Here is a 23,177-nt window from a genome sequence, read left to right on the forward strand (position 1 = left end):
TGTATGTCCAACTATGAATTCATTAATAACTGGCTCCATTTCAACTCAGTTTGAGGAACCACCATTCTTCTAGACATCTAGGCTAGAAATCTGGGGGCTCATCTTTTATTTCATACCCTCCTCTCATCCCTCCCCCCCCCTACATTTCTTAAATCTACAAGTCCTACTTCTCAATCTCTGTATGTACAACTGCCTGTATTTCACGTACTGTAATTTACTAGTATTGTTACCACAAAAATATGCCCATATTACTTTCTGGCTAAACATATTCAGTGACTGGCCATTCCTTGCAGAATAGACTTAAGTGAGGAACACACGGTCCTCCATGAGCCTGCCCCACCCTCAACTTTGGAGCCTCTATCAACATGAATTCTTACTTAGTTTCAAGTAATAGAAACCAACTCTGTCTGATTTAAACAGTGAAATAACTTATTCAAAGAATATTAATTAGTTCATAGTATTTTCTAGAGAACTGCACAACCAAGCTTCAAGCCGTACATCGAGGAACAGTCACAATACTGCTGTAGAACTGGTCTGGTGGTGTTGTGGCTTGTAATGCTGACACTGCTTCACCCAGAACTAGATCTTTCTGAACTACTGCTGCCTTTGAAAAGTCTTCATTGTCCCTGCTGTCTTGTGTCGCTAGCTCCCAATTCCAAGTCAGGGAAGGTATACCTGATTGGCGTAACTTAGATCATATATACACACCCAGATACACCCATTCATTAGCTGCAAAGGAAGCTGGGAAAGTAAGTATCTGGCATTTTTCACTTCTTTAGTGGACGTGGGTTCTGCCCTTCATCAGGAATCATAAGATAGGAAATTTCCTCCAAATTAGAAGGGGACTCAGATGCTAGAATTCCACTAAAATAACAAATTTCTACAACTTTAAGTCTCTTTACCCCTCATATCCCATTTATACTTCTCAATAGAAGACATTTTTTTTTCCTCATCCTATTTATTTTTATGCTGTCCCCTTTTGTTGGAAAATCCATAGTTTAACCTCTTTACCTGGAAAACACCTATTCATTTTTAAACATACAAGGGAGTCCATTCTCCAGAAAGTTTCCAAGAACTGGTGTTTTCCTGGGCTGAAGTGTTAGTTATACTTAGTTATATTTTCAAATGTTTGGAGAGTTTCCTATTATATTTCTGTTACTGATTTCTAGTTTAATTCCATTATGGTCAGAGAACATATTCTATAATTTAAATTCTTTCAAATGTGTTAAGGTTTTTTGTTACAGTGGTTGTTGTTGCTTATGAGCTACAATATGGCCTTTCTGGGTGAGTTTTATGGACATTTGAAAAGAATGTGTATTGTACTGTGGTTGTCTAAATTTCAGTTCGATCCTATTGATTGGTAGTGTGTCCAGTTCTTGTTTTTCTCTATCCTTGATGATTTTCTGCCTAGTAGTTTGATCAGCTGCTGAGAGTGGGTTGTTGAAATCCCCAACTGTACTCGTGGACTGGTCTATTACTCTTTTTAGCTCTAGCATTTTTTTTTTTCATGTATTTGGAAGCTCTGTTGTTTGGTGCATACACATTCAGGATTACTGTATCTTCTTGGTAGATTATCACTATATGACGTCCCTCTTTGCCTCTAGTAATTTTTTCTCTGAAGTCTCCATTATCTGGTATTAAAATAGCCACTCCTGCTTTTTTAAAAAATTAGTTTGCATGAGATAATGTTTTTCATCCTTTTGCTTTCAGTCTACCTAGGTCATTATGTCGGAAGGAATACAGAGTTGTAGGGAGCATAGTTTAGTCATGTTTTTTTATTCAGTCTGTTTGGTCCCTTTATCCTCCACACTTTTAAAATATAATTGTCTTAAGGATTTAGCTCTTTTGTTATTTTCTCACAGATCCCTGAAGCACTGTTCCTTTTTTTATTTTCAGTCTATTTTCTCACTGTTTTTCAGGTAAAGGAAAGCCTATTGCTCTGTCTCAAGTACACTGATTTTATCTCTGTCATCTCCACTCTACTATTGAGTTCATTTATTGTTTTTTTATTTCAGTTATTGAAAATTTCATTTCTGTAGTTTCCATTTGGTTCTTTTCCACAACTTCTATTTCTTGACCAATATTTTCTAGGTTTTCACTTGTTTCAAGAAAATCTGTAATTTATTACTGAGGCATTTGAATTATGGCTGCTCTAAAATCCTTGCCAGATAATTCCAACATCTGATTCATATTGATATTGGCATCAGTTGATTGTCTTCTCTTATTTGGATTGTGGTTTTCCTGTTTTTTGATATGAGTGATTTTCTACAGCATCTTGGACATTTTTATTATGTTAGGTATCTCTTAATCCTACTTAAATCTTCTATTTTAGCAGGTGGTCACCTAGTTTAGGTGTAGCATATGGGTTCTTGACTTCTGTTGGGGGCTTTGGTTCCATTGGCAGTTCAGTTTTCAGAGCTCTTGCAGTGCTCTGGTGTGCTTTGCTCTGGTGCTGCTGGGGCTCCTGCTTCGTCTCTGCTGGTGCTCTCTGTAGGGACAGAAGGGGCTTTCCTGGATCGCATGGTGTCACTGAGCTACCTCCTGCAGAGGAGTGGGCTGAAACTGCTGGACCTGGGTCTCCTTACACCACTGGGTGCAGGGCAGGGAGACACAGATTTTGCTGCTGCCATCGCTGTAGACCAGGTGGGCTGCCTTCTGGTGCCCCAGTTCTGTAGCAGGGGTTGGGGCTCCTATTAGGTCTCTGCTGGGCTTCTCCTTTTCCCATCCTTTGGTCAGAAAAAGTAGACTTTTTCTTTCTTCTTTCTTTCCTTCCTTTTTCTTTCTTTCCTCTTCATAGCCCAATATATAGGAGAGAAAAAGAAAACCCAGGGAACTCAGCACATTGTTTTTCCTGAAGTCCCCACTCAGTCCACCTTCTTTCTGGCTCACAGAGTCCTTCATTCTGCTAAATAATTCCAAGTGATTTAATTGTATTTAGAGAAGAGCAGGGAAAAGTGAGTCTATACCATCTTGTTCCAGAATCACAAGCCTGCCTTTTAAAGGAGAAATGGTTTGAGACTGTTTTTAACAGGCAGGGAAAAAATGGAGCAAGAAATTGATCAGTATTAATTCCACCAGACAGAGAAATGCTGCTTATTGGTTCTGAACTATACAATTCAAGAATGGCTTTGATGCATACGCTGGTCTGTAGTTATTAAATAAATTGCCAAGTGCTATCACACATTGGATGCATGATCTTGTGATTAATGGCATAAACGATGTTGATACTGGATAAGTGGATGCAAAATTTGATGGGATACATGTTTTAAAGCACAAATGTATTCAAATATGCAATGGTGAAAGCATGATTGGTGACTGTTTGACATATCTGAGCACTGCCTGTGAATGACGGATGGTTACCTATTTCTGAAACCAGCTCCTGAAGGGGGTGGTGTTTGGCAGGGACTAAATCAGGGATGGCAGATAGGATTAACTACTTGCTCACTCTACTCAATTAATATTGGGCACTATGTCCTGAAAGCTTTGGAGGCAATGCCTAGATTCAACATGAGAGTGCTGTGATCAATTGGTAATGTCTGCCACAGGTACAGGGATGGGTGGTAGCAGCATAGTGCCACCCATTTTACATCCCAGACCTAGAAAAGTCTTCTAGAGCTCACATCCTCTCTGAAGGTTAAAAAAAAAGGCATTTTGGAGAATAAATGTAATAAGGAGATTTCTTGGTGTGGCAGCCTAATGTGATGGATTTTGCAAAAATTTTGTCTAGGGGCTCAGAATATATGTATTGGAGGTTGGCATGGGACTCAAAATTGCATTTACACACATTCTACCAATAAATTTGGATAAACAGTTACATTTTTTTGAGCATTTTCCTATTATTATTATTTTTTTTTACAAACAGTAACAAGTCTTCCCAAACGACCTCTGCCTCTAGGGCCCTCAGCTTTCTACCCCCACAGATCTAGAAACACACAAACAGCTGTAGACATGGCAGAGAATTACTACCATTTCATCTGACCAATTGTAAAAAAATATTATGTAAGCAGCAGAAAATGTCTTTTGAGCAGTATGAAACGCAAAATGAAGTCATGCCATCTGGAGCTCAACCACTGTATTCCAATATCAGAGGAACAACCACCCAAGTGGAACTTAACAGGAGTTAGTTAGGATCTACAACGCGGTGCCTCCCTCAGGAAATTTTCAAGAGTAATTTCGACATATGCATTTGTTGCTTATGAGCTGACTTTAGATCCAGTTCTCCTGCATAAAACACAACTCTGTGCCATTCAGGTGTCAGGGGCAGGCCCTCTCCTTTCCTTGTTCTCTGTTGAACAGTGCAAGACCAGTTTAACCTGATAAGAATCCAATACTCTGTAGATGCAAAGAAATCCCCGTTCTTTTGACAGAAAATTCTGTAGACTGTGATCCTATCAGGTGGACCTACCAGATTAGTGAGCTATAGAGTGTGAAGGTGTCCTTGTGGAAAGGAAGGTGGAAATTTCTAAATGGGCAGCAAATCGTCTCCTTGGTGCTTCACCTTTAACCCAGCCTCCTCCTCCTCTTGTGAGTAAAAGAACTTGGAAGTTTATACTTGTTTAAGGAACCTCTTTTTCAGACTGAGAAGTTAGAGCCTCACTGTGTATAATTATAAATTTTAGCTAGAACACATTCCCCACTTATGTGTCAGTTATTTAACTCATAGCCTCAATTATGGGACCATGAAAACTGCAGAAGGTGTAGTGTTAACGACTGTTACTGGTATGGGGGAGACAGGTTCAAATGCCAGCTCTGCTACATTTTTTGTTTGTTAGCTGTGTGAGCCTGGGCAAGTTATTTAAACCTTCCAAGCCTTCTTTTTCTCATTTCTATAATGGTGATAATAAGAATTCCTACCTCTTAGGCTGGCATATTTGTCAAGTTAATGTTATATAAAAGCCCTAGCACAGTGCCTGGCACAGAATAAACACTTATAAACACTAGCTAATAATAAGAAATAAAATTCTCTGAGCAGCTATGGTATAGCACAAATCCTACATGACATTAAACATGTTTGCTCAGAGATAACCCATTAGGCTCACACTCAGAGTCTATATACTTTTATTTTGACAGAACTGATTTTTCGTGTTTTAGACATAATTTTGACAGGGGAGTCATCTGGTTTCCCATGGTCTCGCACAACAGGAATCCCTATGCTGGGAAGGAGGAGGGGACAGGTTAGAGCCAGGGTGGCTGCCAATAACAAAAGGGACAACTCATGGATCGAGGAATCGAAAAAAAAGCAGACACAGGGCTCAATTTGAGGAGTCTGACGGTATTTAGAAAGCGGGCAAGCAGCCTTACATTCCTCATGAGTCCCTGAAGGCATTACTGTATTACACATAGAACGTGACAGTAATTTACGTTGATGGTGAAGTGTGCCTTTGTCTTCCAGAAAAAGTTAGTGTTTGCTCACTATTTCAAAAGACAGAGAAGCAAGTTGTCTATTGACAGGCAAGTGCTCACTATCAAAAAGGCTTGAAGACAAGGGAGCTCCAGTTGTGTGGGAAATCCTTGGGTAAAACAACTTAGCTTCCAACAAACCTGAATAAATGAAGCGTCCCTATGTGTATAAAGCTTAAACATCTCTGCAAATTGGTACTTTATAAATTAACCACCCCTCCCCAAAAGACAGTGCATACTTAACTTTGGTTCAAAGAATCAGGGTCAATTTGCCTGTGATACTTTAATGAATGAAATGTGTTTTGTGATACGTCCCTTGGAAGTCAGGTTTTCTGATCCAAAAGGGGACAGTGAAAAACCACAGACAAAAACCAACACAAATAAGACTTCCCACTTCACTGTTCTTGATGGAGAATTCCACCCTTCTCTGCACTTGCAATTCCTTGATGGTAAAATGAGGAAGGCTGGACTAGATGGTGGCCAAGGTCCCCTTCAGCCTGGACGGTCAAGGATGGAGTTACCTGACCCAACTAACAGGTACCCAGTGAGTGTCCTGGTTCAGCTTGTCTAAGATCACTTTGAGCTGGCTGTGTGCAGCCTGGAGGTCCTCCTTCACCAGCACGGCGTCCACCAGGTGCCCGTAATGCTGGTCTAGGAAGGCGGCAGAGGTGGCCATCTCTTGCTGCTCCTCATCCTGTGAAGAAAGGGGAAGAGATGGAGCAACTGGGTTTGCTCTCCCCCAAAATAAGAAACCTACAGCACACAGCCTGTGGGAACATAGTCTTGGGCAATGTTCCAATCTTTAATTCTTAATAACGAACTGTATATACAGGAACAGAGTGTAGTGGCAACATCAAATCAAACTTCAGGAAAGTTCATGGGCAGTAGACGCGATCGTAATTCAAGCATTCATTCACAAAATATCTGCCGAAGACCTATTAAGTACAAGCCATGACATAAAGTGCTTTGGGGGAGGCTGATTTTATCTATCTATCTATCAATCTATCTATCTATGTCAATAACACACTCCTCCCAAAGTACTTACAATGAAGTAGTACCATTGTGTTGCATGGCAATTCGGTATAGAGGTTAAAGAATTACAAGAAAAAAGTATAAATAATATTAACCACATAAAAGTAAAGCAAGTGGGGGATGTGAAATGAAATGCAATAATTTCAGTGGCTGAGAGATTCCAAAAGGAGCCAAGAGGTTACTCTGGTGGGCACTCTTACACAAATATAGACAACCCTTTTTAGGTTATAATGAATTGGAATAGCTAGCAGTAAACACCTGAAATTATCAAACTACAACCCAGAACCCTTGCATCTTGAAGACAATTGTATAACAATGTAGCTTATGAGGGGTGACAATGTGATTGGGAAAGCCATGTGGACCACACTCCCCTTTGTCCAGTGTATGGATGGTTGAGTAGAAAAACGGGGGCAAAAAAAAAAAAAAAGGTACCCAGTGTTCTTTTTTTACTTTAATTGTTCTTTTTCACTTTAATTTTTATTCTTATTACTTTTGTGTGTATGGTAATGAAAATGTTCAAAAATTAATTTTGGTGATAATGGTACTGTGAACAACTGATTGTACACTTTGTATGACTGCATGGCATGTGAATATATCTCAATAAAATTGAATTTAAAAAAAAAAGCAAAACAAGTATTTCTGGTATAGACTGGGGGAAGAGGAAGGAGAATAAGTAACTCCAATGCCTTTCTGAAGACTCCTAAATGCAAAATGTAAAACTCAAATCGTGTTTTCATTCCCTCATACCAGGGCCACACACTAGCACAGTAGATGAAGTAGATTATTTAAGAAAGTTCTGGGACAACCCTGATCAAACTCTTCGTACCCTTAGGGTACATGATGTCTTTAATCAGATTGCTTTCCTGACACCAAACATTAAGGTGTAAATGGCCAATACTCCCCTCTTTACCCAACCTGGGAAGAGTTTGCTTTTTCATTCAAAATAACTTTTAATAGGTATCGCTTTATACAGGTAGTTGACTGACAATTAGCTTGGCTTTGGGAAGAAAGGAAGGTGGCAGATCCAAGCTACGCAAAATTGCCAAATGGAGTTTGTAGCTGGCACCCACCTACTGCCCTTTTGATCCCTTTCCAGCCCTTTGTTGCCTTCTCTCCTTTGCTTCTAGGGGCTCAGTGTTTTCATGCCATGGAGTGGGGGTGAGTTCCCTCCTCCCCCAAAAAGACCCATATTTAAAATATTCCCTCCACCTCTTCTCTCTATCACCAATCAAAACCCAATTCCTACTTTAGTGAGAACATCAGCAATCTCAAGAGATATGTTCCATAGATCGAGGAAACAGTTTTTGCATCATACCATGAAGACAGTAAAGACCTAAGACCTAAGAGAAGGCTGAGATACTTGCTTCTCCCTACTTCTTTCTCCCAGATGGGGGACACTGGATTAAACAGGGTATTCTATCTTGTGGGGCTACTCTCACACTCAAAAGCACCCTGCAGTGTCCTAGTGTTGCCCCTGATCCCCAATTCCACCTTTCCCACTCCCTCACACACACACGCACACACACACACACACACACACACACAATCCTGTATACCTGTCCACCGCCTCAAGAGTTTCTTTCCTCCAGACACCCACATGGCGCATTCTTGGCAGCACTTAGCTGTTAGACAAATTACCAGAGGAACATTTTTGCCATTAAGTACCTCAGTCTCCCTAATAAGTATGTGTGACTTGAAAGAACTCAAGCAAATCTCCAATGGAGTAAAACTTGTGATATTTGCTTTATAGCCACAAATTCCGTGAACTTTTCCCCTAGTCCATAAAAATGGAACTCACCTACCCGTGGCTTCAGCAAGAGAGTAACAGTTCTGAATAGAACATGGACAGATTCCCCCCAGGCTGTCTCCTTTCCCCCATGTTAGATTAACTTGCTGATTCAGAAGGCAGGAGCCCTATTAACTTGTGGGCAGCAAAGAAACAGATGGAAGATGTACCTAAAAGGTGCTTCGGGTCACCCTACCTAGAACTCTGGTGCCAAAGAATGGACAAATATTTAATGTTACATAAAACCCAGGCCTTTATAAGGAATTTCTCCAAATGTGGTCTGGGATCTGCTTATATGAAAATCACAGTAAAGGATGAGTGTTGAAAATGCAGATGCCGAGGCCCTCCCTCAGACCTACTAGATGAGACTCTCTGGGAGTAGGACTGGGGACTCTGCATTTTAATAGGCTCCCTGTGACCTTGATGCTCACTCATGTCGAGAACAACCGTGGCTTTGGACCAGCAGAACACGCCTGGAGACACTGGAGGAGCAAAGTGGGATTTCACAGCTGTTGGGTGAACTGACCCATAGACAATGAAGCACAGTGACTGGTGCATTTTGAGTAATCATTAGCCCACCTGCTTGGAATGCAGCCTTCTGGTGGGTAATAAAGGGGACAGAATAAATGATAAAATTGTTAGGCTGGAAAGACAACTGTAATAGACTGCAGTTCTACTTTTCTAGAAATGACAACCATGGCTAGAGGGGTTCTGCCTCCTAGAAAACTGGCATTTCCTGTGGACCCAATGATCTGGCCGAACTTTCTTTGTGTCCAGTGCAGCTGCCTGATGTCTTCTTGATTCTTCTTAAAATAATCCTTTTCCCCTGATTATTTTTTTTCTTACTCCTAAAACACTTGTAAAATATAGTAAAACAAAATAGACAAGCTGATCCTAAAGTTCATATGGAAATACAGGGGACCCAGAATAGCCAAAACAATCTCAAAAAAGAACAAAGTTGCAGAACTCACATTTTCTGATTTTAAAATGTAAGACAAAGCTACACTATCGTACTGGCGTAAGGATAGATACGTAGATCAAAGGAATAGACCTCAGAGTCCAGAAATAAACCCTTACACTTTAGGTCAACTGATTTTCAACAAGGGTTCCTAGACAATTAAATGGGAAAAGAAGAGTGTTTTCAACAAATGGTTCTGGAATAACTGGATATCCACATGCAAAGAATGAAGTAGGACCCATATCTCATACCTCAGAAATAAACTCAAAATGGATCAAGGACCTAAATGTAAGAGCTAAAACTATAAAAATCTTAAAAGAAAGCATAGGAGTAAATCTTTGTGACCTTGGATAAGACAATGGTTTCTTACATATGACACTAAAAACAGAAGAGACAAAAGAAAAAATAGATAAGTAGGACTTCATCAAAATTTAAAACTTCTGTATTTGAAAGGGCACTGTCAAGAAAGTGAAAAAGACAACCCACATAATGGAAGAAAATATTTGCAAATCATATATCTGATAAGTTGTAACCAGGATATATAAAAATTCTCGCAACTCAATAATAAAAAAAACACATTTAAAAATAAGTTAATTCAATTAGTGATATGAATGAAGCAGGTCTGGTTAAGACCAGGGCAAGCCAGGCCAAAGGGTAAAGGTAGAAACTGATTGTGTTTTAAAACTTCAACTTCCATATGAGACCAAGGGAAGAGATATCTATTTGGTACAGGATCTAAATTTTCTAAATGGTATAACTCTACAGTCAATTTGTTCAAACACCACAATTGCATGGAACTTTGAATAGGAAGTGAGATACAGTAGGTTAGTATAGGCTGAAGTGAAATAGTGACACATCCCAGAGTAATTTGGGCAGATAATAAAAAATATATTTACAGCTTCCCCCTCCCCAGCCCCGAGGATCTGCGGGAAGGTGAGGATTTGTTGGACATCCTCACCTGGACTGGTGGTGATGTCACAAACATTGGGACTGACGGTTTGATGTGCTGAGCCCTCGATCATGGGACTTGCCCTTATGAAGCTCGTTACCGCAAAGGAGAGTCTAAACTTGCATATAATTGTGCCTAAGAGTCTCCCCCTGAGTACCTCTTTGTTGCTCAGATGTGGCCCTCTCTCTCTCTAACTGAGCCATCTCAACAGGTGGACTCGCTGCCCTCCCCTCTACGGGGGACCCGACTCCCAGGGTTGTAAATCTCCCTGGCAATGCAGAATATGACTCCTGGGGATGAATGTGGAACCGGCATCATGGGACTGAGAGTATCTTCTTGACCAAAAGGAGGATGCAAAATGAGATGAAATAGTTTCAGTGGCTGAGAGATTTCAAATGGAGTCAAGAGGTCACTCTGATGGACATTCTTATGCACTATATAGATAACACGTCTTAGGTTTTAATGTATTGGAATAGCTAGAAGTAAATACCTGAAACTACCGAACTCCAACCCAGCAGTCTGGACTCCTGAAGACAATTATGTAATAATGTAGATTACAAGGGGTGACAGTGTGATTGTGAAGACCTTGTGGATCACACCCCCTTATCTAGTGTATGGATGAGTAGAAAAATGGGGATAAAAACTAAAGGACAAATGGGGTGGGATGAGGGGATGATTTGGGTGTTCTTTTTTCACTTTTTTATTCTTGTTCTGGTTCTTTCTGATGTAAGGAAAATGTTCAGAGATAGATTGTGGTGATGAATGCATAACTATGTTATCATACTGTGGACAGTGGATTGTATACCATGGATGACTGTATGGTGTGTGAATGTATTTCAATAAAACTGAATTTAATTAAAAAAAAAATAAGTTAAGTATATAAATAGACTTTTCTCCAAAGAAGATATATCAATGGCCAATAAGCATATGAAAAGATGCTCAATGTCATCAGTCATTAGGCAAATGCAAATTAAAACCACAATGAGATACCACTTCACATCCATTAGGATGCCTATAATCAGAAAAGACAATAAGGGTTGGGGAGGATGTGCAGAAATTTCAACCCTTGTACACTGCTATTGGGAGTACAAAATGATATAGCTGCTGCGGGAAACAGTTTGGCAGTTACTTAAAAAGTTAAACATACGAATTTCACACCCAGATATGTGCCCAAGAGAAATGAAAACATAAAAATCTTGTACACAAATGTTCATGGCAGCATTATTCATAATAGCCCAAAGTGGAAATAACCCAAATGTCCATCAAACAAATGGATAAAGAATATGTGGTATATCCATACAATGGAATATTATTTGGCCATTAAAAGGAATGAAATACTCACACATGCTACAACGTGAATGAACCTTGAAAATGTTATACTAAATGAAAGGAGCCAGATATAGAAGGCCACATATAATTCGATTTATAGGACATTTCCAGACTAGGCAAAAATACAGAGACAGAAAGTAGATTAGCAGTTGTCTAGGGCTGGGGAGGGGTTAGAGGAAATTGGTAGTGACTACTAATAGATCCAGGGTTTCGTTTAGGGGAGCTGAAAATGTTATAAAATTAATAACAATTTAAAAATTTGTATTGAGATGAAAAAAACACCCAAAAAAACCGCTTGGGTTTGGTTTAGGAGGTCAACAGATCAATGTAGTTTGTCACACTCAGATCAATCCCTGACAGATGTCAGTCCCTTATTTTCAGGGGAGGGGGCTTATGTGAGGGAGTGGAGGGTGATGAGCCCAGGCAAAGCCACACCTGCCCAGATTTGGGGGCATTCTGGCTGTCCCACCTTGAACCTTCTGGTCATGCATCTTCTCTACATCTCAAAATTAGACAGTCTTGTGCAGAGGGCACCTCCTGCATCCCTCTTCAGCCATAAGCACCCTTATGCAGCTGGGAGCACTCCCAACGTGCAGCTGGGAGCACTTACTGCGTGCGCCTGGGAGCACTTCCTGTGTGCAGCTGGGAGCACTCCCTGTAACAGCCCCATTTAGGCCTACATAAAATAAACAATCAACTTTAAACTTACAAGCGGGGCCGCTGTGTCCTCAGAAGCTGGGGACATAGGTGGTGTCCTTTTCTCCTGAATCGCTGGCTTCACAAATATAATATAGGGTTTGAACTCTGAGGTCCTCAGTTGTTTCAGTGCCTGAGAAAGTTCAGAAATATTACATATTTAAAAATTTTTTTGCGTGTGAAACATACTTTTTATAAAAGCTCAGTAACCATATGCTTCAATCATATAACCTCAGTGGCCGAAGTTCCTGAGTATGTTGGTCATACAATAAAGAGCTTCGACTGAGCAGACCAGCTGCTCATTTTCTCATCCTCCACTTTGATGCTGGACTCAGCCAGGTCCTGAAGGCTCACACACTGAGAACAGAAGGTTCCAAAGCTTTGCCTCAGAGCGTTTCCATCTCTCTTAGCTCTGACGCCTCAAGCTCTAATTAACCTTCTTAAGTCCTTCTTCGCCTGCCCGTTCCTAATGGGAGAGCCAGCAGGATTCAATGTGTTTAGATTTAGTCAAATGCCATCAATCTGGACCATACTAATGCAAAATTTGTGCCATCACACAGGCCTCCTTATGATATTCAAAGAAGAAAAGATTTGCAAAGCAAATGAAGACACCTAAGAGATCACTTGAAACAAAACTGTAAGGACTTTAGAAGGTTTTCTGTATGCAAACTGTAGTATTAATTATTGCACTGTATCTATAATGTAAGGGCCTCTATATTTGGAAACACTGGTATTTAACTGTTAGATGTATTATCTGCACATAAAATCGTTCTTCAAAAAATTTTGAAATTTAGAGTTTTAATTTCGACTTCCACCTCCCAGTAAATTCAAATTCGTGAGGGTTTTCCTTTATAGGAACAAGGTGTCCTTGGAAGTATGTTTCAAGCCAACTTCTGTAAAATGAAGCCTATAGGTTATATCAGAAAATCAGAGATGTTTCTATAGAGGAAAAGAAATCAACAACAACCCAGATTGAGTTCAAAACTTGGATATTTTTCTCAAAGACAAGGTTAAAAAGTGGTCAAGCCCCAGTCAAGCCCACAGCTTGTTGGGTGTGCAGACCTGGAAATGTTTTTGAAGCACTTTTGCAGGGTGAGTCTCCCCTCCCTTTTTCCCTTACAAACTGCACTCCAAGCGCCAGCCCCCCATCCCCACCCTTGATGGTTCCCAAAGCTACTGATTTTGCTTGTCCTGGAGAGGGGAGTGGATGGCCTGACATAGGAACTCAGCCCCAGCTTCTTCCCGGGTTTTCACATCTCATTCTCTGTCACGTCCCAATGAATCAGTGAGTGCCACCATCTACTGAGTGATTTACTCCACATAGGGGTTCCTCTCCTGGGTTTCCATGTAGGGGTTACTCTCTTGGGCCACCCAAGGGTCCCCAAGCTCCCTACAAATAATGCAGCGTTTGTGTACACAGGTGCACACTTCGGGGTGCACAGCTTTCATTCAATCCTCAAAGGGAGACCCAAGGAAATTTAAGATCCAGTGCTCTGAACTAAGAATTCCTTGGACTGAGGTCGTGTTCTATAAAATGTACATCCCCTAAGTTTACAAATCCTGTTAACTAGAAAGGCCCAATTGGCCCAGGAACTCACTTCTGGCTCCACGTCCACCAAACAAATTTTGTTTTGGGCCATAACAGTTTGAATGGCCTCCAGGCTGGTCCCATAGAGATTCTCCTTATATTCACCATGCTCCAGGAACCTAGAACACCACAAAAGGGGACAATGCCCTTAGTGCCTGAGCTTTCCGAAATTAGCAGAGAAAGTTAAACGGACTTCCCAACGCAACTTCTCTCCCACCTCCCCACTCCTGCCCCGGGAGGTCAAGTGGAACACTGGACAGATACAAAGATAACAGAGCTGCACGGACAGCCAACAGGCCCATCAAACAAACGTACTTGTTGTGATGTAAGTCAGCCTCAAATGCTTGCTTAGAGACAAAGTGATATTCCACTCCCTCCTTCTCATGGCTCTTTCGGGACCTGGTGGTATCTTTTAAGGAAAAAAGAAGGAAACCTGAGCAAAGAGGTATCACATCACAGCAAGCAAGAAAAGCAGCAGGGAGCCCCCACCCTCAATCCTTCGGGAATAATTCCTCATTGATTGGTCTCATGGGAGCCACCCACTTCCATCCACGGGTGTTTCTGTGTGCCACAGCATCCCCTCTTGGTGACCACCAGGCCACCAGGCACTAATGAGGCCAGAGGGACAGAGAGTGAGTCCCTGAGAGGAAAGGGATGGCCAAGGGCAGGAAGTGGCAGGCAGGAGGCAGGAGGCCACTGTGCAGCCTAGTTAAGACTAGGCTGCCTGGGTTCAAATCTTGGCTCCACCACTTGCCTACTGTGTGACACTAGGCAAGTTACTTAACCTCTCTGAGCCTCGGTGTCTTCCTCTGCAGTAAAAGATGATGACAATGCCTCTTCTCAGGGGTGCTGGAGGGCTGGCTGAATTACTATACATAAAAGCTCTTACTCTAGCACCTGGCACTTTTCCTCCTCCTCCTCTTCATCGCATTCAGAACCAGGACCTCCTGCCCACTAGAGCTCGGTGTTCCCGGTGTCTCTAGCAGCAGGAAGACGCAGCAATCCTCCCAGCTACAAGGGAGCACCCAAGCCATGCTACTCACTGGGCTCTCAGCCTTCCTGGAACTGCTCTCTCACCCAAGCCGAGGGACAGGGTCCCCAAAGGGTCAGGGCCATTGTGAAGAAGAGAGTAGAAGATTCCCCACTGCCTGAAGGGCCCTGTGGTGTTGGGTTAAGCCTGTTACTTTTCCCGTAATATACTCTGGACTCATCTTTCACCTTAGCCAGGAACTGGGCAGGTATTTCAGCTTCTGTCTCAAAGGGGGTCCTAGTGGACCACTGAGAATGGGCTTCCCACCATGCCTGGGTCCTATGATTTGCCTGTATTTGGCCTGGGGGTTCCTCAGTAAGGATAAGGATGGATGTGGCGAGTCAAGTCCCCATGAAATATCCCTGTGCATGTACATGCGCTCATCACACACATACACACACGCACGCACGCACACCCTCTTACGTGGGACTGCAGCACCAAAGTGCTGTGGGTTCTCTGCCACCACCTTCTGCTTCAGTTCATGCAGTCGGGCTCCCAGAGACCCTGTGAGACAAAAGGGAGGCTGGCCAGTGTCCCTGTTAAGCTCCCTCTGCACCCCTCCCCAGCGAAGAAACCAACCCACTCCCTGGAGACCCAAGGTATCACCTACCGATCAGAACCACCAGGCGGGGCCGCTCACCGGGCCGGTGCTGGTACCTGGCCACCTCCTCATAGGTCAGCAGCTCTGGAGACTCAGCGACTGTGGCCGTCTTCCCGTCTTGGGGGCTGCCCAGCCTCTCCCTGCGGCCCAGCCGGAAGCTCCTCCGGAGACCAGCTTGGGGTGGCGGGCGGGGGGGTAGCAACAGAGGGACATCACGGCATTTATCTCAGGAGCCACCTGGCCAGACCTGGCAGGTGGCACTGAGTCCCAATGGCCTCTCCCAACCTCCTCCTGCCACAGGAAGCTCAGTGATGAAAGGGTGACACCTGACATCTAAAAACTGGAATTCAAAGTCACTTTCTACTTGGCATGTGACTGACCTTGGGCAAGTCTTTTCAGCTCTCTGAGCCTGAATTCCCTAATATGTGAAATAAGGATATAAATCTACAAATGCAATGTGTGTTGCTACATTAGATCCTGGATTAGGGGAAATGCTATAAAGCACATTATTGGGACAATTGGCAAAATTTTAATATGAATAGCACATACCAGAATTGTATCTGTGCTAAATTTCCAGAATTTGATCATTGCCCTGGAGATCCAGTAAGAAAGTCTGTTTTTTGGAAATATGAAATGAGGTAGTGAGGGGTAAAGGGACATGATGTCCACAAATTACTTGCATGTGGCTCAGGGCAAAAAAGGAATAAAGGTAGAAAAAGGGGTGATAAGGTAAACATGACAAAATGTTAGTAACTGGTGAATCTAGGTGCAGAGTGTATGGGAGTTTTTATACAATTAGAACTTTTCAGCAAGTTTGAAATTATCTCAAAATAAAAAGTTAAAAAACTTCTTTGCCTGTCTCTAAGGCCTTTGAAAAGACTAAAATACCGAAGTGAAGGCATTTGGGAGACTAGAAGAGGCTTCCTTACTGTATGGCAGTGGTGTTTACATTGAATAAACTACAGTTAAGATGATGATAAGAAAACTGTCATTAGTTTAGCAGTCCATGCGCCTTTCCTGCCAGGGCTAAGTGTGAAAAGCTGGGTGGGGGTCCCAAGGCCTAGGTGGGCTCAGCCCCTCCTCTGGCTGACAGGAAGGGGCTGGGGATCTGGGCCCCACTGGCTCAGCTGCTCTTGAAGGGCTGCTGCGCTCAGATCCCTCAGCCTTTGCCTTCGGCAGCCCAGGCCCCCGCTACTCACCCACATAGTGCCCTTTGAGGTATCCCTCACAGTCACAGGTCTCTGGGAACCAAACAGAGAGAAGGCCAGTGAGTCGCGCTAGACATACACTCGGCCCACAGACGGCTGAGGAGAGCCCCCTGGAATCGTGGCTCAGGAAGGCTCAGGAGAAATCCCACGTCCTGGTCACCCCTAAGAAAGCAAGTTCTTCTGTTTTGCTCAGTTCTCCATACTTAGGCTCCAAACATGCTTAGGCCCTGGTCAGGGGAGGTTGGGCCAGCAGGCACCTTCCCAGCCTCTCTGAGTAGGGGTCAATGTGAGTAAGGAGGGAAGATGAAGTCCTCCTGCCCCACCCCTCTGTCTCTTGCCCTCCTACCTAGCCTGGTCCTCTAAAAGCACAGGCAGAACATGTGGGCCAGGCGGGCAGAGAGGGCCCCCCAGGCCTTAGACACCATTCCCGTGAGCTCTGCATGCCCTACGGAGCAGACAGGTCCAGCTAGCCAAACAGAAAGGGGTGTGCAAAGAGCCAGGGGGGCACAGTCACCCCAGATTGGGGTGGGGAGAACAGGTCCCTCCAGCCCCCGGCTTTCCATGGAAAAGGGGCCTCATCCATGTGCACAGGGGACAAATACCAGGCCTACCTTTGTCACAAGGCTGATCATCTGCGGTTTGCACAAAAGACAGATGGAACAGCATTAGTGGAGGGGAACCAGAGGCCCTGCGGCTGAGAAGCGGCCACAGCCTCCTGCGCCTGAGGAACCCTCCATCTGTCCCCTCTTCCTTCCCTCCAACGAACCTGTGATCTGAGCTGTGGTGCTTTATTAAATCTGAGACCTGCTCTAATTAGTCTTCCTGTGTGTGTCTTATTAGCTCATCACTGGCACCTTAAGCAGCCTCCTTGGGGCCAATTTATCCAGCGCCCCCTGCAACTTGAAAGCAAATCTGGAAAAGTAGCTGTGGAGCCAGAGGAGCAGCTTGCTTCAGGATGTCTGCAGTGGGACCAGGACCTGTTCACTCTTTTCCAGGGCTTGAGACTTGCCTGGGCAAATGCAGAAGCCAGAGAGGGGCGAGGCGAAGCAGAGCTGACAGCCAGCTGAGCTCGGGCCACCTGGCTTCTACTTGGGTCCCTCACTTGGTCACTGGTCCTGCTGGGCCAGAAGGAGGCCATGCCCTGGAAAAGCTGCCTCTCTATGGGGTGGGGACAGTTTCTAGCCTCAAGGCTGTGATCACAGGCCCCCTGGAAACCTGGTCTCAGCTCTGCTCACTTGACCTTGGGGGCCCGTTTTCCCAGGGCTGTTGTGATGATTAAAAGGCAAGAAGGTAAGCAGAAGTAGTTTCTAAAAGGTAAAGTACCACACACAGAACAGGGTTGCCAGATAAAATAAAGGACACCCAGTTAAATTTGAATTTATGTATAAACAAATGCTTTTTTTAAACTATAAGGATGTCCCAAATTTCGCACAGGATATACTTAAACTAAAAAAACTCTCCGTTGTTTATGTGAAACTCAAATTTAACTGGGAATCCTATGTAAAAATACAGGTTGCTAAATCTGGCAACCCTAATACAGAGGCACAGGATCACTCAGAGCCATCTCATCCCTCCCAGTGTTAGTGGTTAACTCTTAAGGGTCAGAGAGCCCCTTAGGGATCTGATGAAAGCTGTGGACCCTCCCCCAGACACATATAAGAACTCTGCATACAATTTGGGGAGCAGTATTAATATATCCCCCAATGTTATTGGACCCAAGTATAGAAGTTCCACCCCAGGGAATAACTCCCCACACTTTCTCTCCTATGGCCCTCCCTTCCAACCCCTTCCTCTTGAGGCCGCAAGCTCTAGGAGGACTCTTGACATCCCCCTCCAGCCCAGTGTCTGCTCTTCCCATGCAAAGCCATGCAGCCCAACTCCAGTACCTCCCTGAGATGCTGTCCTGCTAACATACTCACAGAGGGGCTTCTTGAGGCTCTGGGGGCTCGGCAGGGTGCCCGTGGCTCTCCGGTAGCTCAGGCGCCTGTGGGGACACAAGGGAATGGGCAGGGCCCATGAGCTGGGCCACGAGGACCAGGTGGAGGGAACCTTCTGGAAGACGCAGGTGGGCATGAGCTTGGCATTCCTAGAGCCTCCTGCCTCACACCAAGTTTTCTTGAAGGAGGACACGTTCATGTGGAATCATTTGCTCACAAGAAGGAAGAAAGCCAAGTCTCTTGCTCTGGGAGAACGTCACCCAGCCCAAGATGGCCACGTGCAGGGATCCATCCAGTGTCCACAGCTACTGATGGGCCTTTACTTTCCTATGGCTGATTCCTGAGGAAGGGAGATGCCCTTCTCCGCTCTCACCCCTGACCCCCAACTCTGAGGAAGCTGGAAAATAGTAGAATAACTCACAAGAGAGTATGAGGGAGGATTCTGGGAAGATGGCAGCATAAAAAGAAGGGGAAGACTTAGTCTCCCCCAGAACAATTCATAAATGAATAAAAAAACCAGTAAATAACCTGGAATGGTAGCGGGGAGACAAACGTGACAGTACACTCAACTTCCACCGACATGAATTGGGAGGAATGCCCAAGATCACAGCATAAAATCTGTAAGTAAAACCGTGGACCCGCGCTGAGAGCCGAGAACCTAGAGCCGGGAGCCCCTCCCTCACGGAAGCCGCGCCGTGCACTTTCTCAGCCCAGCTCCAAGTGAGGTTTTAATAATAACTGCTCAATACAGACAGCGAATCCTCGACAAGCAGACAGAGGCTTTTGGTGACAACTGACCTTGGGAGAATCGGGGGAAATATTCTGTCTCTCGCTCTCTCTCTGTGGAGAAAACCTCAGCTGCTCTCAGCCCGCAAGGCGTTGCAGTAAAGACAGCCTCATACATTCTGCATTCTGAAACGAGCTGATAGCCCCACAGCACAGCCAAGCGGCCCAGGGCTTCCCTAGAGAGACGGCGCACACTGATGACGTAGCACGGCATTCCCTCGGCTGAGGGAGGATCGCAGCTGGGAGGGGGGATCCACTCGGAGAACCCAGGGGTGCTACGCCAAGTCCGGCGGTTTAGGGGACATGGAGAGAGAGCTGCCCTTCCTCCCTCCCTGGCCACCTGTGCGCGCACCCCACATTCAGGGCGGGCGACTCCAGCGGCGCGCCCAGGCTGAGCTCTCCAACTGAACACACAAGAATCATTTCCCCTCACTACATGAGAACTGACTGGAGGGATATAGGTGGTTCACAGACGCCATCTGCTGGTTGCTTAGAGAAAGTGTACATCACCAAACTGTATCTCTGAAAAATTAGATCGATATCCCTTTTTTTTTTTGATACAACTTGAAAGAACCCTATCAAGCAAAACAAATGCCAAGAGGCCAAAAACAACAGAAAATCTTAACGCATATGAAAAAAACAGATGATATGGAGAATCCAGCTCCAAACACACAAATCAAGATTTCGGAAGAAACGTTATTCCTCGCAAATTTAATTAAAGAACTACAATCAAAGAACGAAAACATGGCAAAGGATTTAAAGGACATCAAGAGGACCATGGCCCAGGATATAAGTGCCATAAAAAAGACACTAGAAGAGCATAAAGAAGACATTGCAAGAGTAAATAAAAAAATAGAAGATCTTATGGAAATAAAAGAAATTGTTGGCCAAATTAAAAAGACTCTGGATATTCACAATACAAGACTAGAGGAAGCTGAACAACATCTAAGTGTCCTAGAAATCCACAGAACAGAAAATGAAAGAACAAAGGAAGGAGTGGAGAAAAAAATTGAAAAAATCGCAATGGATCTCAGGGATACGATAGGTAAAATAAAACATCCAAACTTAAGACTCATTGGTGTCCCAGAAGGGGAAGAGAAGGGTAAAGGTCTAGAAAGAGTATTCAAAGAAATTGTTGGGGAAAACTTCCCCAACCTTCTACACAATATAAACACACAAAGCATAAATGCCCAGCAAACTCCAAATAAACCCACCCCAAAACATATTCTGATCAGACTCTCAAATACTGAAGAGAAGGAGCAAGCTCTGAAAGCAGCAAGAGAAAAGCAATTCACCACATACAAAGAAAACAATATAAGACTAAGTAGTGACTACTCAGTGGCCACTATGGAGGCTAGAAGGCAGTGGCATGACATATTCAAAATTCTAAGAGAGAAAAATTTCCAGCCAAGAATACTTTATCCAGCAAAACTCTCCTTCAAATTTGAGGGAGAGCTTAAATTTTTCACGGACAAACAAATGCTGAGAGACTTTGCCAATAAAAGACCTGCACTACTTCAGATTCTAAAGGAAGCCCTACCAACAGAGAGACAAAGAAAGGAGAAAGAGATACAGAGAATTTTAACAGACATATATAGTACCTTACATCCCAAATCACCAGGACACTCATTTTTCTCTAGTGATTACAGATCTTTCTCCAGAAGGGACCATAAGCTGGGACATAAAACAAGCCTCAAGAAATTTAAAAAAAAAAAAAAAATTGAATATACTCAAAGAACATTCTCCAAACACAATGGAATACAAATAGAAGTCAATAATTTTTGAACTATAACTCCACTATTTACTTCCTACATGATAAAAAAATACACAAACTCTAAGGACAAATCAGTGATTTTAAACTCAATGTAAAATACGTAATTTTAGACAACTATATAAAGGTGGGGGAATGAAGGAGTATAGGAACATAGTTTATGTGCCCTATTGAAGTGAAGGAGGTATCAAAGAAAAACAAGATTGATAGGGATTTAAGAGGTTAATTTTAAGCCCCACAGTAAACACAAAGAAATTATCAGAGAATATAACCATAGAGATGAAATTCGAGTTTGGGTTAAGAGAAATGGGGGACGGGGCAATGGGAAGTTAAGAAAGGAGCGTAGGGTTGCTGTTTGAGGTGAAGGGAAATTTCTAGCAATAGATGGTGGGAAAGAGCATAACATCATTCTAAATGTGATTAATCCCACTAATGGAAGGCTAGGGAGGGGGTGGAATGGGAAGATTTAGGCTGCATATACGTTTCCACAATTAAAAAAGGAAAAAAAAAAAGTCTAACTAGACAACAATTGAATGCTAAGGATGAACTTGGATGGGATTGGAGAGTGGAGGACAGGTGGCTCAAAGGGACACAGTTGAGACATAAGGAAAAGGAAATACAAAATGTAAACACTGTATCATTGTTGAATCTCTTATACTTCTTAGCTGTGCTTAATGGAATTACATAAAACAATGTTCTTGTTCATGGGAAGCACATACATGAATTATAGCGTATGTTCAAGGATGTGTGCAGCTAACTCTCATATGTTCAGAAAACAGAGAAATATAGGATGGATGATAGACAGGGAGGGAGGGAGGGAAAGAAATAGTGATGTGACAGCATGTTAAAGTTGGTGGATTGAGCTATCGAGGGAGGGGGGTCAGGGTATGATGAAATTCTGTGTATGGGGCTAGTATTGTTTTTGCAACTATTCGTGTAACTTTGAATTTATTTCAAAATAAAATAAAATAAAATAAAATAAAGAGAGTATGAGGGAAAACCGACCCTATTTAATGCCCATCACCCCCACCCCACCATGGGCAGCTCAACCTGATCTAATATGGCTGTAAGTGGAGAGGCAGCCGCCAAGCCCTCATTTTTGAGTCGGAGCAAATGCCCCTGGGCTCTTGGGGTTGTCTAGATTTCCACATTTAAATGCAGCTAAAGAACCTTCCCCACATGCCCTGGAAAAGATGTTGTCAAGACCTGTGAAGTTAAAGATATAGATGGATCCCATGAGAAAATAGAGCAGTGGTTCTCAAACATCAGCACCTCAGAACCACCTGGAACACCTGTTAGAACACAGGGCCCGTTCCTGGAGTTTCCTATTCAGCAGGTCTAGGGAGGGGCCCTAGGATTTGCATTTCCTACAAGTTCCCAGCTGAAGCTGACACTGCCGGCCCAGGGATCCTGAGGACCACTGAAGTGGATGCACCCCGAGGTTCTGTGGTTACCCAATTCCACACACCCAAAGACATGGGCTGCAACCCTCACAAGTGGTGCAGTTTAATGGCCACTCCCTCTGACCTAGGATTTATACTTTGGGAAATGTATCCTAAGGAAATAATTTGAAATAAGGGAATCCTCCATGTGCAGGATAATTACTGCAGCCTTAGAATAGAGCAAAACTGGAGATGAACTAAAAGTGCAGCCACAGAAGTAGTGAAGTCACTCGGGTAGGAGCCTTCCCCAGAGAAACCTCCCTGCAAGCCCAGATGAGGGCAAATCCTCCCACTAAGAGCTCACAGAGCACCCTGCCCTCCTCCCTAGCACCCATCATATTTATGTCAGATCCTCATTTTGAACAATGCCTGGCTTTCCTGCTCAACTGTAAGCTCCTCCTGGGCAGGAACCGTGGGTTCACAGCAGCCCACAAGATGCTGGCACAAGGCCAGCTCGATTCATAAAAATACTCCCGATGAAATATTACATAGCTGTTAAAATCACACTATACTTCTGGTCAACCAAGATGGTGTCAGATGTTCCAGGGTACCATTCCTGCACAGCATCTTTGAGCAATGAGCAAAAACTGGCAATGCCATCTTCATCAAACTCCAGAAAACAAAGGGTTGCAGTAACTGGGCAGGAAAAAATCAAGAAAACACA

At 43.6% G+C, this 23,177-nt stretch overlaps 1 protein-coding gene across 1 annotated transcript in view; it reads right to left on the reverse strand.

The window, feature by feature from the left end:
* Positions 1-3,917: 3,917 nt before the first annotated feature.
* The window catches only part of MPP3 (membrane palmitoylated protein 3), a 32,317-nt gene continuing 13,057 nt past the window's right edge, over positions 3,918-23,177 (reverse strand). Inside the window, exons 10-18 of the mRNA XM_037810010.1 lie at positions 18,497-18,561; positions 17,189-17,209; positions 16,569-16,610; positions 15,379-15,543; positions 15,192-15,272; positions 14,054-14,147; positions 13,749-13,857; positions 12,164-12,283; positions 3,918-6,094 (exon numbers count right to left, since the gene is read on the reverse strand). Coding sequence (XP_037665938.1) covers positions 5,918-6,094; positions 12,164-12,283; positions 13,749-13,857; positions 14,054-14,147; positions 15,192-15,272; positions 15,379-15,543; positions 16,569-16,610; positions 17,189-17,209; positions 18,497-18,561 — 874 coding nt within the window. The 3' untranslated portion in view covers positions 3,918-5,917. The remainder of the gene's footprint in view (positions 6,095-12,163; positions 12,284-13,748; positions 13,858-14,053; positions 14,148-15,191; positions 15,273-15,378; positions 15,544-16,568; positions 16,611-17,188; positions 17,210-18,496; positions 18,562-23,177) is intronic.

The sequence above is a fragment of the Choloepus didactylus genome, chromosome 18 (assembly GCF_015220235.1).
Source record: "Choloepus didactylus isolate mChoDid1 chromosome 18, mChoDid1.pri, whole genome shotgun sequence".
In the NCBI taxonomy this organism is placed as follows: Eukaryota; Metazoa; Chordata; class Mammalia; order Pilosa; family Megalonychidae; genus Choloepus; species Choloepus didactylus.